At 37.3% G+C, this 12,988-nt stretch overlaps 1 protein-coding gene across 1 annotated transcript in view; it reads left to right on the top strand.

The window, feature by feature from the left end:
* SLC24A4 (solute carrier family 24 member 4) overlaps positions 1 to 8,480 on the top strand; it is a 446,930-nt gene extending 438,450 nt beyond the window's left edge. The window contains exon 17 of the mRNA XM_053697542.1: positions 6,524 to 8,480. Within this exon, the coding sequence (XP_053553517.1) occupies positions 6,524 to 6,676 (153 nt within the window). The 3' untranslated portion in view covers positions 6,677 to 8,480. The remainder of the gene's footprint in view (positions 1 to 6,523) is intronic.
* Positions 8,481 to 12,988: the final 4,508 nt, after the last annotated feature.

The raw sequence follows: 12,988 nt of genomic DNA, 5'->3' as shown, positions 1-12,988 counted from the left end.
TCAGGATAGGCAATTTCTGTTTTTTGTTTAGGTAACTATATGACAACCTATTTAAAACAGCAATATATAGTTCTCCTCCTATATCAAACATGTGCCTAACTAAAGTTGATTATTCATTATAATTAATGCTTTTGGTCAATTTCCTTCAGCACTATCCACCCTAGATCTCCATGCACTAGATTTCTAATATTCCACAGGATACGTAATAACCAGTTTCCACAAAAGCTTTATTTTAATTATGTACTTATTCCTTAAACTAGTATTAATGGGCAATCCCTTGATAAAACGGGGAAAATTATAATTTTTTTAGACAGCTACTAGCTATCACACACACATATACACACATACGCTGGAGTTATTCCAGACCAAAAACTAATGTTCCTACTTGGAAAAAATGCAGTTTTAAAATAAAGCCAGAGAATTCTTCTGGGTAATAACAAATATCCTATAATATAAAAGGCCAAGTGTGTTTGTCCGAAGCTGTCATGCGGAGTAGAGACAGCACAAGAACAAACACACCTGGCCTTAGAGTCTACCTGATCTGCTGCAGGACGGTGACGGTAGGCGGAAGTGGGCGTGGCCGGACTTGAGCAGGCCTGGGCGGGACCGGGCGCAGTCGCGAGAGAGAGAGAGAGAGAGAGAGGGGAAGGAGATAGAAGGAGAGGGGGAGAGAGCAAAAGAGATGGGAAAGAGCTAAAGAGAGGGTGCAAAAGAGCAAAAGAGAGGGGAAAGCGCAAAAAAGAGGGGGGAGAGAGCAAAATAGAGGGGAAAGAGCAAAATAAAAGGAAGAGAGAGGGGGGGAGAGAGAGCAAAAGAGAGGGGGAGAGAGAAAATAAGAGGGGGAAATAGAGAGGGGAAGAGAGAGAGCAATAGAAGAGAGGGGAGAGAGAGCAAAAGAGGGGGGAAGGGGGGAGAGAGAGAGCAAAAGAGAGTGTGGGGAGAGAGAGAGAGCAAAAGAAAGTTGGGAGAGAGAGTGCGCAAAAGAGGGGGAAAGAGAGAGCGCAAAAGAGAGAGGGAGAGAGCGCAAAAGAGAGGGGGGAAAGAACGCAAAAGAGAGTGGGAGAGAGAACGCAAAAGAGAGGGGGAGAGAGAGAGCACAAAAGGGAGGGGGGGGGAGAGAGCGCAAAAGAGAGGGGGAGAGAGAGAGCGCAAAAGAGAGGGGGGAAAGAACGCAAAAGAGAGTGGGAGAGAGAGAGCACAAAAGAGATGGGGGGAGAGAGCGCAAAAGAGAGGGCGAGAGAGAGAATGCAGAAGACGGGGAGAGAGAGTGCAAAAGAGAGGGGGGGGAGAATGCAAAAGAGGGGGGTAGAGCGCAAAAGAGGGGGAGAGAGTGCAAAAGAGTGGGGGGAGAGAGGGGGAGAGAGAATGCAAAAGAGAGGGGGGAGAGAGAGCGCAAAAGAGAGGGGGAGAGAGAGCACGCAAAAGAGAGGGTGGAGAGAGAGCACAAAAGAGAGGGGGAGAGAGAGCGCAAAAGAGAGGGAGAGAGAGCGCAGAAGACGGGGAGAGAGAGTGCAAAAGAGAGGGGGGGAGAGCGCAAAAGAGAGAGGGTGGAGAGAGAGCACAGAAGAGAGGGGGAGAGAGCGCAAAATAGAGGGGGGAGAGAGAGAGCAAAAAAGAGGGGGGAGAGAGCAAAAGAGAGGGGGGAAAGAGCAAAAGAGAGGGGGAGAGAGCAAAATAGAGGGGGAGATAGCAAAAGAGAGGGGGAGAGAGCAAAAGAGAGGTAGAGCGAGGGAGCGCAAAAGAGAGGTGGAGCGAGAGAGCGCAAAAGAGAGGGGGAGAGAACACAAGAGAGAGGGGGGAGAGAAAGAGCGCAAAAAGAGGGGGGAGAGAGCGCAAAAGAGAGGGGCAGAGAGAGAGCGCAAAAGAGAGGGGAGAGAGAGAGCGCAAAAGAGAGGGGAGAGAGAGCGCAAAAGAGAGGGGGAGAGATAGAGCGCAGAAGACGGGGAGAGAGAGTGCAAAAGAGAGGCGGGGAGAGCGCAAAAGAGAGAGGGTGGAGAGAGAGCACAGAAGAGAGGGGGAGAGAGTGCTAAATAGAGGGGGGAGAGAGCAAAATAGAGGGGGGGGGAGAGAGCAAAAAAGAGGGGGGGGAGAGCAAAAGAGAGGGGGGAGAGAGCAAAAGAGAGGGGGGAGATAGCAAAAGAGAGGGGGAGAGAGCAAAAGAGAGGTGGAGCGAGGGAGCGCAAAAGAGAGGTGGAGCGAGAGAGCGCAAAAGAGAGGGGGAGAGAGCACAAGAGAGAGGGGGGGAGAGAGAGCGCAAAAGAGAGGGGGGAGAGAGAGCGCAAAAGAGAGGGGGGGGAGAGAGCGCAAAAGAGAGGGGCAGAGAGAGAGCACAAAAGAGAGGGGGAGAGAGAGAGCAAAAGAGAGGGGGGAAGAGGGAGCAAAAGAGAGGGGAAAGAGCAAAAGAGAGGGGAGAGAGAGCAAAAGAGAGGGGAGAGAGAGCAAAAGAGAGGGGAGAGAGAGCAAAAGAGAGGTGGAACGAGAGAGCAAAAGAGAGGTGGAGCAAGAGAGCACAAAAGAGAGGGGGAGAGAGAGCAAAAGAGAGGGAGAGAGAGAGAGAGAGAGCAAAAGAGAGGGGGAGGGAGAGAGAGCAAGGGGTGGGACTGATGTACTGCAAAAAATGGCCCGTGTGAATGGGCTTTAGGACTAGTAATAAATAAATGATAAAATATTTGAATGGATACAATATTTCCACAAAAAAGGGTGATTTTAAATAAATGTAACTGATCATCAAAGTTATTTCGAGTGAAGATTAAAAGATTACATTGTTTCTACGAAAAATGGAACCTTGCTACTAAATAGTCACTAGTTGGGTGTGGTCTGGTGGCCTGTGAACAGTGTAGTAGGGTGCTGTGGTCATAATCTCAATCCACTGAATAATTTTTCTAGCTATAGGACCACTAAATACAGTAGCATTGAATAACTGACAAATACACAATAAAAAGAGAATACAATAGCACTTACTTTGAATTTGCTATGAGCAGTAGAATATGTTCTGACAAATTTCACAGTTAATCCAATTTTCCCTCCCTCTGTATCATGTGACAGTCATCAGCCAATCACAAAATTCATATAAACATATACAGTGTACTTTTGTTCAGTAGGTACTGGAGCCTCAGATTTTGCGCATATAAAATTAAACCGCACATTTTGATAATAGAAGTATATTGGAAACTTTTTTTCCATTCTTTGGGGCATATTTATCAAGCTCCATATGGAGCTTGATGTCCCGTGTTTCTGGCGAGCCTGCAGGCTCGCCAGAAACAGCAGTTATGAAGCAGCGGTCACAAAGACCACTGCTCCATAACCTGTCCGCCTGCTCTGAGCAGGCGGACAGACATCGCCGGAAATCAACCAGATCGGGTTGATTGACACCCCCCTGCTGGCGGCCAATTGGCCGTGAGTCAGCAGGGGGCAGTGTTGCACCAGCAGCTCTTGCGAGCTGCTGGTGCAATGCTGAATACGGCAAGCGTATTGCTCGCCGTATTCAGCGAGGTCTGGCAGACCTGATCCGCACTGTCGGATCAGGTCCGCCAGACTTTCATAAATAGGGGCCTTTATCTGAATGAGGACATTTTAATTTTGACTTTACTGGCCCTTTTTTTATACAAATTACTAATTAGCCTTGAGTAACAGTCCAATAATGCACGTTAGAAATATGTTGATATGTTGCTGTTCTCAAACTGCTTGCATGAGCTCGATTACTTTTGGATAATTTAAATTTTCACTTGCAATCACTTTGATCAGTTGTACGTATTGAAAGTAATTTTTATTTTTTTTTGGTAGTATTGTGTTTGCATTTAAAAAAAAAATAGGTTTGTCTTTTTTATTATTGTCAAGAAGTCATCACTGTCATGTTATTTTAAAATTGTGTGTGTGTGTGTCTATATACAGGTATATATATAAAATTGTGTGTGTGTGTCTATATACAGGTATATATATAAAATTGTGTGTGTGTGTCTATATACAGGTATATATATAAAATTGTGTGTGTGTGTCTATATACAGGTATATATATAAAATTGTGTGTGTGTGTCTATATACAGGTATATATATAAAATTGTGTGTGTGTGTCTATATACAGGTATATATATAAAATTGTGTGTGTATGTCTATATACAGGTATATATATAAAATTGTGTGTGTGTGTGTGTCTATATACAGGTATATATATAAAATTGTGTGCGTGTGTGTCTATATACAGGTATATATATAAAATTGTGTGTGTGTGTCTATATACAGGTATATATATAAAATTGTGCGTGTGTGTCTATATACAGGTATATATATAAAATTGTGTGTGTGTGTGTCTATATACAGGTATATATATAAAATTGTGTGTGTGTGTCTATATACAGGTATATGTATAAAATTGTGTGTGTATGTCTATATACAGGTATATATATAAAATTGTGTGTGTGTGTCTATATACAGGTATATATATAAAATTGTGTGTGTGTATGTCTATATACAGGTATATATATAAAATTGTATGTGTGTGTCTATATACAGGTATATATATAAAATTGTGTGTGTGTGTGTCTATATACAGGTATATATATATAAAATTGTGTGTGTGTGTGTGTGTGTGTGTCTATATACAGATATATATATAAAATTGTGTGCGTGTGTGTCTATATACAGGTATATATATAAAATTGTGTGTGTGTGTCTATATACAGGTATATATATAAAAGTGTGTGTGTGTGTGTCTATATACAGGTATATATATAAAAGTGTGTGTGTGTCTATATACAGGTATATATATAAAAGTGTGTGTGTGTGTCTATATACAGTATATATATAAAATTGTGTGTGTGTGTCTATATACAGGTATATATATAAAATTGTGTGTGTGTGTGTCTATATACAGGTATATATATAAAATTATGTGTGTGTGTGTCTATATACAGGTATATATATAAAATTGTGTGTGTGTGTCTCTATATACAGGTATATATATAAAATTGTGTGTGTGTGTGTCTATATACAGGTATATATATAAAATTGTGTGTGTGTCTATATACAGTATATATATAAAATTGTGTGTGTGTGTCTATATACAGGTATATATATAAAATTGTGTGTGTGTGTGTCTATATACAGGTATATATATAAAATTATGTGTGTGTGTGTCTATATACAGGTATATATATAAAATTGGGTGTGTGTGTCTATATACAGGTATATATATAAAATTGTGTGTGTGTGTGTGTGTCTATATACAGGTATATATATAAAATTATGTGTGTGTGTGTCTATATACAGGTATATATATAAAATTGTGTGTGTGTGTGTCTATATACAGTATATATATAAAATTGTGTGTGTGTGTCTATATACAGGTATATATATATAAAATTGTGTGTGTGTGTGTCTATATACAGGTATATATATAAAATTATGTGTGTGTGTGTGTCTATATACAGGTATATATATAAAATTGTGCGTGTGTGTCTATATACAGGTATATATATAAAATTGTGTGTGTGTGTGTGTCTATATACAGGTATATATATAAAATTGTGTGTGTGTGTCTATATACAGGTATATATATAAAATTGTGTGTGTGTGTGTCTATATACAGGTATATATATAAAATTGTGTGTGTGTGTCTATATACAGGTATATATATAAAATTGTGTGTGTCTATATACAGGTATATATATAAAATTGTATGTGTGTGTCTATATACAGGTATATATATAAAATTGTGTGTGTGTCTATATACAGGTATATATATAAAATTGTGTGTGTATGTCTATATACAGGTATATGTATAAAATTGTATGTGTGTGTCTATATACAGGTATATATATAAAATTGTGTGTGTGTGTCTATATACAGGTATATATATATAAAATTGTGTGTGTGTGTCTATATACAGGTATATATATAAAATTGTATGTGTGTGTCTATATACAGGTATATATATAAAATTGTGTGTGTGTGTGTGTCTATATACAGGTATATATATAAAATTGTGTGTGTGTGTCTATATACAGGTATATATATAAAATTGTGTGTGTGTGTCTATATACAGGTATATATATAAAATTGTGTGTGTGTGTCTATATACAGGTATATATATAAAATTGTGTGTGTGTGTGTCTATATACAGGTATATATATATATATATAAAATTGTGTGTGTATGTCTATATACAGGTATATATATAAAATTGTGTGTGTGTGTCTATATACAGGTATATATATAAAATTGTGTGTGTGTGTGTCTATATACAGGTATATATATAAAATTGTGTGTGTGTGTGTCTATATACAGGTATATATATAAAATTGTGTGTGTGTGTCTATATACAGGTATATATATAAAATTGTGTGTGTGTGTCTATATACAGGTATATATATAAAATTGTATGTGTGTGTCTATATACAGGTATATATATATATAAAATGTTTGTGTGGTTGTTTCCTTTTTTTTTTGGGTTGCTTTATTTGTTCTTGATCTATTTGCAACTTATACCTTTCATGAAACACTGAACAACCCTTTTCTGTGTTTGCAGGTTCTAGGAATCCATTTAAATAATTGGAAACTTGATCGAAAGTTTGGCTTCTACGTGCTAATTCTTTACGCCATCTTCCTGTGTTTTTCTATCCTGATTGAGTACAACGTCTTTACTTTTGTCAATTTGCCAATGTGCCGAAATGACTTTTAATGCCAGCAGATGCACAGACCAAAACCTTAAGAAAGATTTTTCTTAAAAAGGAGGAGGAGTTCTGCCGTCTTTCCTCTCTTTTCATGGAAGACCCGAAACCTCAGTAAAAATTATGAGTGCTCTGCTTCATTAAGAATGTAAAGGAGAAATATTCTCTTGAGTGCTGCATGTGTTAGCACCTTATTGTTTGCAGCTATGGAGTACCATTCAAATTAGTCTTCCGAAGGTCTGGAAATTCAGTTTACTATGTTCTCATTTTTTTTCTAAAGATGGAAATATCATGTCAGACAAAATTTATAGAGACTGTTGACAAAGCATTTTAATATATCTTTGGAAAATATTTTTTTCCGATAAACAGGAATTGCACGCCACAATTAAGAGTCCCACTGTGTTCTGCTACCCATAAAACTTCATATGAAACAAGAATATGAAATGTTAAGTCCAGTTAAAGCGTTACTGTTTTGTTTTTCTTCTTCTTGGGCTTACTTAAAAGAAATATTACTGGGTAAATCTGCGCATCTCTGGAAAGAACGGATGACGCCAGTGGATTTATTTAGGGACACTATACAAGTCTGGGTTCTTTTGGGCCTCAGAAATTTTGATACTTAGATAAATATATCTAAAATGTATGCTTAACAAATCAATAACTGAAAGGTTTCTACTGTTATTTTTCAGAGAAACTTACATTAAAAACTGTTGAAAATATTACGTTTTATCAAATATTAGGGTCCATTTTTATGAAACTTGAAAAACGTAAACATATTTTGGGAGCTTATCGATGTATATTATACAAAGGATTCTAATATTTAATACAGAAATGTTCTATAAATGAGAATATATACATATATATATATATATTTAAAATGAATATATTGTACGAGAAGGAATGTTTATTATTTATTTGCACAATGTCACATTTTTATGCATTGAAGAATATTTCATGCTGAGTAATAATTCAGCATTGTAATTTGAGGTTTGCTACTGACATTTCTATATCTCTAAAGCAATAGAGGCACTTTGGTGGTCATAAAGATAACCAGATGCCAAATGTTTTAATTTGTTTGCTCCGTTTGAGCTTGGCATACAGTATGTACCTACCAGTATACTGGGCTTTGCATCAAACATCTGAAACTTGTTGTGCGTAGGAAACTAGACTTTAAGAAAGCAGCCCAGTAAATGTTTATCGACTTGCACTGGTTTATCCTATCCTATTTGTGACACTGCTTACAATGCACAAGTGTATGTACATTACTTTATCTGCGTCTTAGGACTTTTGACACCAACTGTGTGCATTTATTTGCTTTTTCTGTAAGTTCACAACTTGATATATCACTGTCTTGCTGTAGATACAGGCCAGATAACCAGAACTCTTACCTTGGCAGATTACTCTTTAATACTGTGGAGGACACCAACTATCCTGATGGTTTCACATGGAACAAGACTATTTTTTAGAGCAAGTTAGGATTTCCAATTGTTACATCCAAGCATGATCTCCGTTACCCCCAAAACAACTACTCTTGTTAATCAATAAGTATGGAGAAAGGCTTGGACCTAAATAGAGGAGAGAGGAAGAGTAGAACTCGGTTCCCAATTTTATATTGTCCTGCATAATGTGGGACAGATGGAGGGTACCTGGTTTAAGGACTACATATATGGCCCTTGGTGGGGAATTATTGTCTTTGACTTGTTTGGAGTATTACACTGTAAAAAAAAGAATTATGTTTAATTATATGAACAAGAATTTATTTACAAAGTATTTTAATAATGTCCTAATATAAATTACTATGTAGCTTTTTATTGATTATATCCTTTTTTTCTCTGCCTTATTGACAAGTTGCTTTTTTGTTTTAATGCTTCAGTTTTTTGCATGGCCCTAGTACGTATAATTTTTTTGGTTCTCTTTTAAATGGACAGTCTACAACAGAATTTTTATTGTTTAAAAAGATAGATATTCCCTTTATTACCCATACCCTAGTTTTGCATAACTAACACAGTTATATAAATACACTTTTTACCTCAGTGATTATCCTGTATCGAAGCCTCTGCAAACTGCCCCCTTATTTCAGTTCTTTTGACAGACATCCATTTTAGCTAATCAAAACTGGCTCACTGGAACTTCACGTGCGTGAGCACAGTGTTATCTATATGACACACATGAACTTACACCCTCTAGTGGTGAAAAACTGTCAAAATGCCCTGAGAGAAGAGGTGGACTTCAAGGGCTTAGAAATTAGCATATGAACCGCCTAGGTTTAGCTTTCAACTAAGAATACCAATAGAACAAAGCAAAATTGGTGATAAAAGTAAAATGAAAAATTGTTTAAAATTACATTCTCTAGCGGAATCATGATACTTTATTTTGGACTAGACTGTCCCTTTAAAGCAGTGGACTGAGATTTCTGTATTATTCCAAATATGTCAAAATTTGGGCAGGAAAAAGCTGTAGTCTCTCAGATTATTTGGTTGAATATTAGCATATAACATGAGACCAGACTTTTCATTGGTCAGTTGTCTCTTTAGTAAATAAAAAAATGATGTGCTGCTATTTGCACAAGTTGTTTACAGGTTAAAGGGACATTGAACACCTAACAAATGCTAGACATGAAGATGTATTCAAATATAAGCCTGAGATTAATATAAATTATATTACTTTTTTAAACATTGAAAAAAATGAGTTTTAGTCTACATAAAGAAATGAGTACAACCATCATGTTGTAACTTGTGTTACCCTAGTTTTAAAAGCCTTTTAACTTATCTCTTCTGCTAAGGCAAGTTAAGGAACATTATAAAAGCTGCTAGAATAATAATCTTATAGTGTTTAAGGTCCCTGTAGTTTCATAAACCTTTTGTTACCTTTTGTAACCTGTCATAAGTTTAACATGATTAGAGAACTTCTATCTATGGTTGTTCTTTATTCAATTTTGTCAGAGTAATATCTGATAGTGTTTCACACGGAATGAATGACAAAAATCTGTCTGGGAGGTATTTATTATTTCCACAAAACCACAAGCCTTTTTTAATACTACTTACACTGCCTCTATTGCACAAACAATACCAAAAGGAAATATGTGTCTTTTATAAATTTTGTCTTCTTTTGAAAGTCAGTTTTATCCTTTGCACGCCACCTGACAATTTACTATATATATATATATATATATATATATATATATATATATATATATATATATATATATATATATATATATATATATCCAACAGGTTACCCCTCAAAATTCACTGTAATCCTGTTTGGCAGATAACGGGTTAATATTATATTGATCCTTCTGGATAAAACTACAAATAAAAAATGTCAAAGAATTATTTGCTTCTCAGTGAAATTTATTCTCACATTTACATACCAGGGGTGTCTAAATAAAGGACCTTTGATAAAGCCAGGAAGGTGAAATTAGTCAGTGGGATGTAAAGGGGGGAACAGATGGGGGTTCCTATTTAATCTGTATTTTGTGTTTATAGGTAAGGAGTGTGGTGCCACCAATCCAGACTTGAGTCTGTAGATGACCAAGAAAAAAGAGAATTTTATAAAAGTAGGAAAGATAAAGCAGGGTAAATGAAGTGCAAACCGATACTGATGCCAGCTGTACTAAAGAAACAAGGGTGGGTCTCGTGGACTCTCACTATCATGAAATAAATTAATTTATCAGGCAAGCATTCGTTTTATTTTGTTTCACAAGATGGTGAGTCCACAAACCATCACATGTGGAATCCTATACCCAAGCTGTGAAGTCCACAAGACCACTGTTTAGGGTAGGAAAACCGTTAATGCAAGTATGGCACTAAAAAGGCACAACAGCCTGAAAAAACTTTCCTACCAAAAGCAGCCGCAGAAGAGGCAAATGTGACAAAATGGTAACATTTGGTAAAAGAGAGCCATGTAGTTTCCTTGCAAAGTTGTTCAATGGAGGAATTCATTCCACAAAGCACAAAAGTGGTAACTGCTTGTCAGAAACTTACGCCTAGATTTAGAGTTCTACGTTAGCCGTCAAAAGCAGCGTTAAGGGGTCCTAATGCTGCTTTTGGCTGCCCGCTGGTATTTAGAGTCAGGCAGGAAAGGGTCTACCACTCACTTTCAAGCCGCGACTTTTCCATACCGCAGATCCCCTTACGCCAATTGGGTATCCTATCTTTTCAATGGAATCTTCCTAACGCTGGTATTTAGAGTCTTGGCTGAAGTGAGCGGTAGACCCTCTACTGACAAAACTCCTACCGCCCATGGAAAGGCTGTAGTTAAGAGCTTTATCGGCTAATGCCGGTATATAAAGCTCTTAACTACAGTGCTCTAAAGTACACTAACACCAATAAACTTCCTATGTACCCCTAAACCGAGGTCCCTCCACATCGCCGCCACTCTAATAAATATTTTTAACCCCTAATCTGCCGACCGCACATCGCCGCCACCTACGTTATACTTATGAACCCCTAATCTGCTGCCCCTAACATCGCCGGCCCCTATATTATATTTATTAACCCCTAATCTGCCCCCCCAACATCGCCGCTACCTAACTACACTTATTAACCCCTAATCTGCCGACCGGACCTTGCCGCCACTATAATAAATGTATTAACCCCTAAACCGCCGCACTCCCGCCTCGCAAACACTATAATAAATAGTATTAACCCCTAATCTGCCCCCCCCAATGTCGCCGCCACCTAACTTCAAGTATTAACCCCTAATCTGCCGACCAGACCTCGCCGCTACTATAATAAATGTATTAACCCCTAAAGCTAAGTCTAACCCTAACACCCCCCTAAGTTAAATATAATTTTAATCTAACTAAATAAATTAACTCTTATTAAATAAAGTATTCCTATTTAAAACTAAATACTTACCTGTAAAATAAACCCTAACATAGCTACAATATAACGAATAATTATATTGTAGCTATTTTAGGATTTATATTTATTTTACAGGCAACTTTGTATTTATTTTAACTAGGTACAATAGCTATTAAATTATTGATTGGATCAGCCAATTGGATTAAACTTGAATCTGATTGGCTGATTGAATCAGCCAATCAGATTTTTCCTACCTTAATTCCGATTGGCTGATAGAATCCTATCAGCCAATCGGAATTCGAGGGACGCCATCTTGGATGACGTCACTTAAAGGAACCTTCATTCGTCGGGTAGTCGTCGGTGAAGAAGGATGTTCCGCGCCGGAGGTCTTGAAGATGGAGCCGCTCCTCGTCGAATGGATGAAGATAGAAGATGCCGCTTGGATGAAGATGTCTGCCGGTCCGGATGTCCTCTTCTGCCCGGATAGGATGAAGACTTCTGCCGGTCTGGATGTCCTCTTCTGCCCCATCGGATGAAGACTTCGGCCCGGCTGGGTGAAGATGACTCAAGGTAGGGAGATCTTCAGGGGGGTAGTGATAGGTTTATTTAAGGAGGGTTTGGGTGGGTTAGAGTAGGGGTATGTGGGTGGTGGGTTTTAATGTTGGGGGGGTTGTAATTTTTTTTACAGGCAAAAGAGCTGTTTACTTTGGGGCATGCCCCGCAAAAAGCCCTTTTAAGGGCTGGTAAAAGAGCTGATTACTTTGTAATGTAGAATAGGGTAGGGACTTTTATTATTTTGTTTTGTTTTTTATTTTATTAGGGGGCTTAGATTAGGTGTAATTAGTTTAAAATTCTTGTAATCTTTTTTTATTTTCTGTCTTAGTGTTTGTTTGTTTTTGTTATTTAGTTTAGTTTATTTAATTGTATTTAATTGTTGTTATTGGTAGTTAATTTATTTAATTAATTTAATGATAGTGTAGTGTTAGGTTTAATTGTAACTTAGGTTAGGATTTATTTTACAGGTAATTTTGTAATTATTTTAACTAGGTAGCTATTAAATAGTTAATAACCATTTAATAGCTATTGTACCTAGTTAAAATAAATACAAAGTTGCCTGTAAAATAAATATTAATCCTAAAATAGCTACAATATAATTATTTGTTATATTGTAGCTATATTAGGGTTTATTTTACAGGTAAGTATTTAGTTTTAAATAGGAATACTTTAGTTAATAAGAGTTAATTTATTTCGTTAGATTAAAATGATATTTAATTTAGGGGGGTGTTAGGGTTAGACTTAGCTTTAGGGGTTAATACATTTATTATAGTAGCGGCGAGATCCGGTCGGCAGATTAGGGGTTAATACTTGAAGTTAGGTGGCGGCGACGTTGGGAGGGGGGCAGATTAGGGGTTAATAAATATGTAGGGGTCGGCGATGTTGGGGGCAGCAGATTAGGGGTTCATAGGGATAATGTAGGTGGCGACGGTGTCCGGAGCGGCAGATTAGGGGTTAATAGTA

This window comes from Bombina bombina, chromosome 1 (genome assembly GCF_027579735.1).
Source record: "Bombina bombina isolate aBomBom1 chromosome 1, aBomBom1.pri, whole genome shotgun sequence".
In the NCBI taxonomy this organism is placed as follows: Eukaryota; Metazoa; Chordata; class Amphibia; order Anura; family Bombinatoridae; genus Bombina; species Bombina bombina.
Note: the sequence above shows the minus strand (reverse complement) of the source record. Positions and strands in the feature narration are given on the sequence as shown.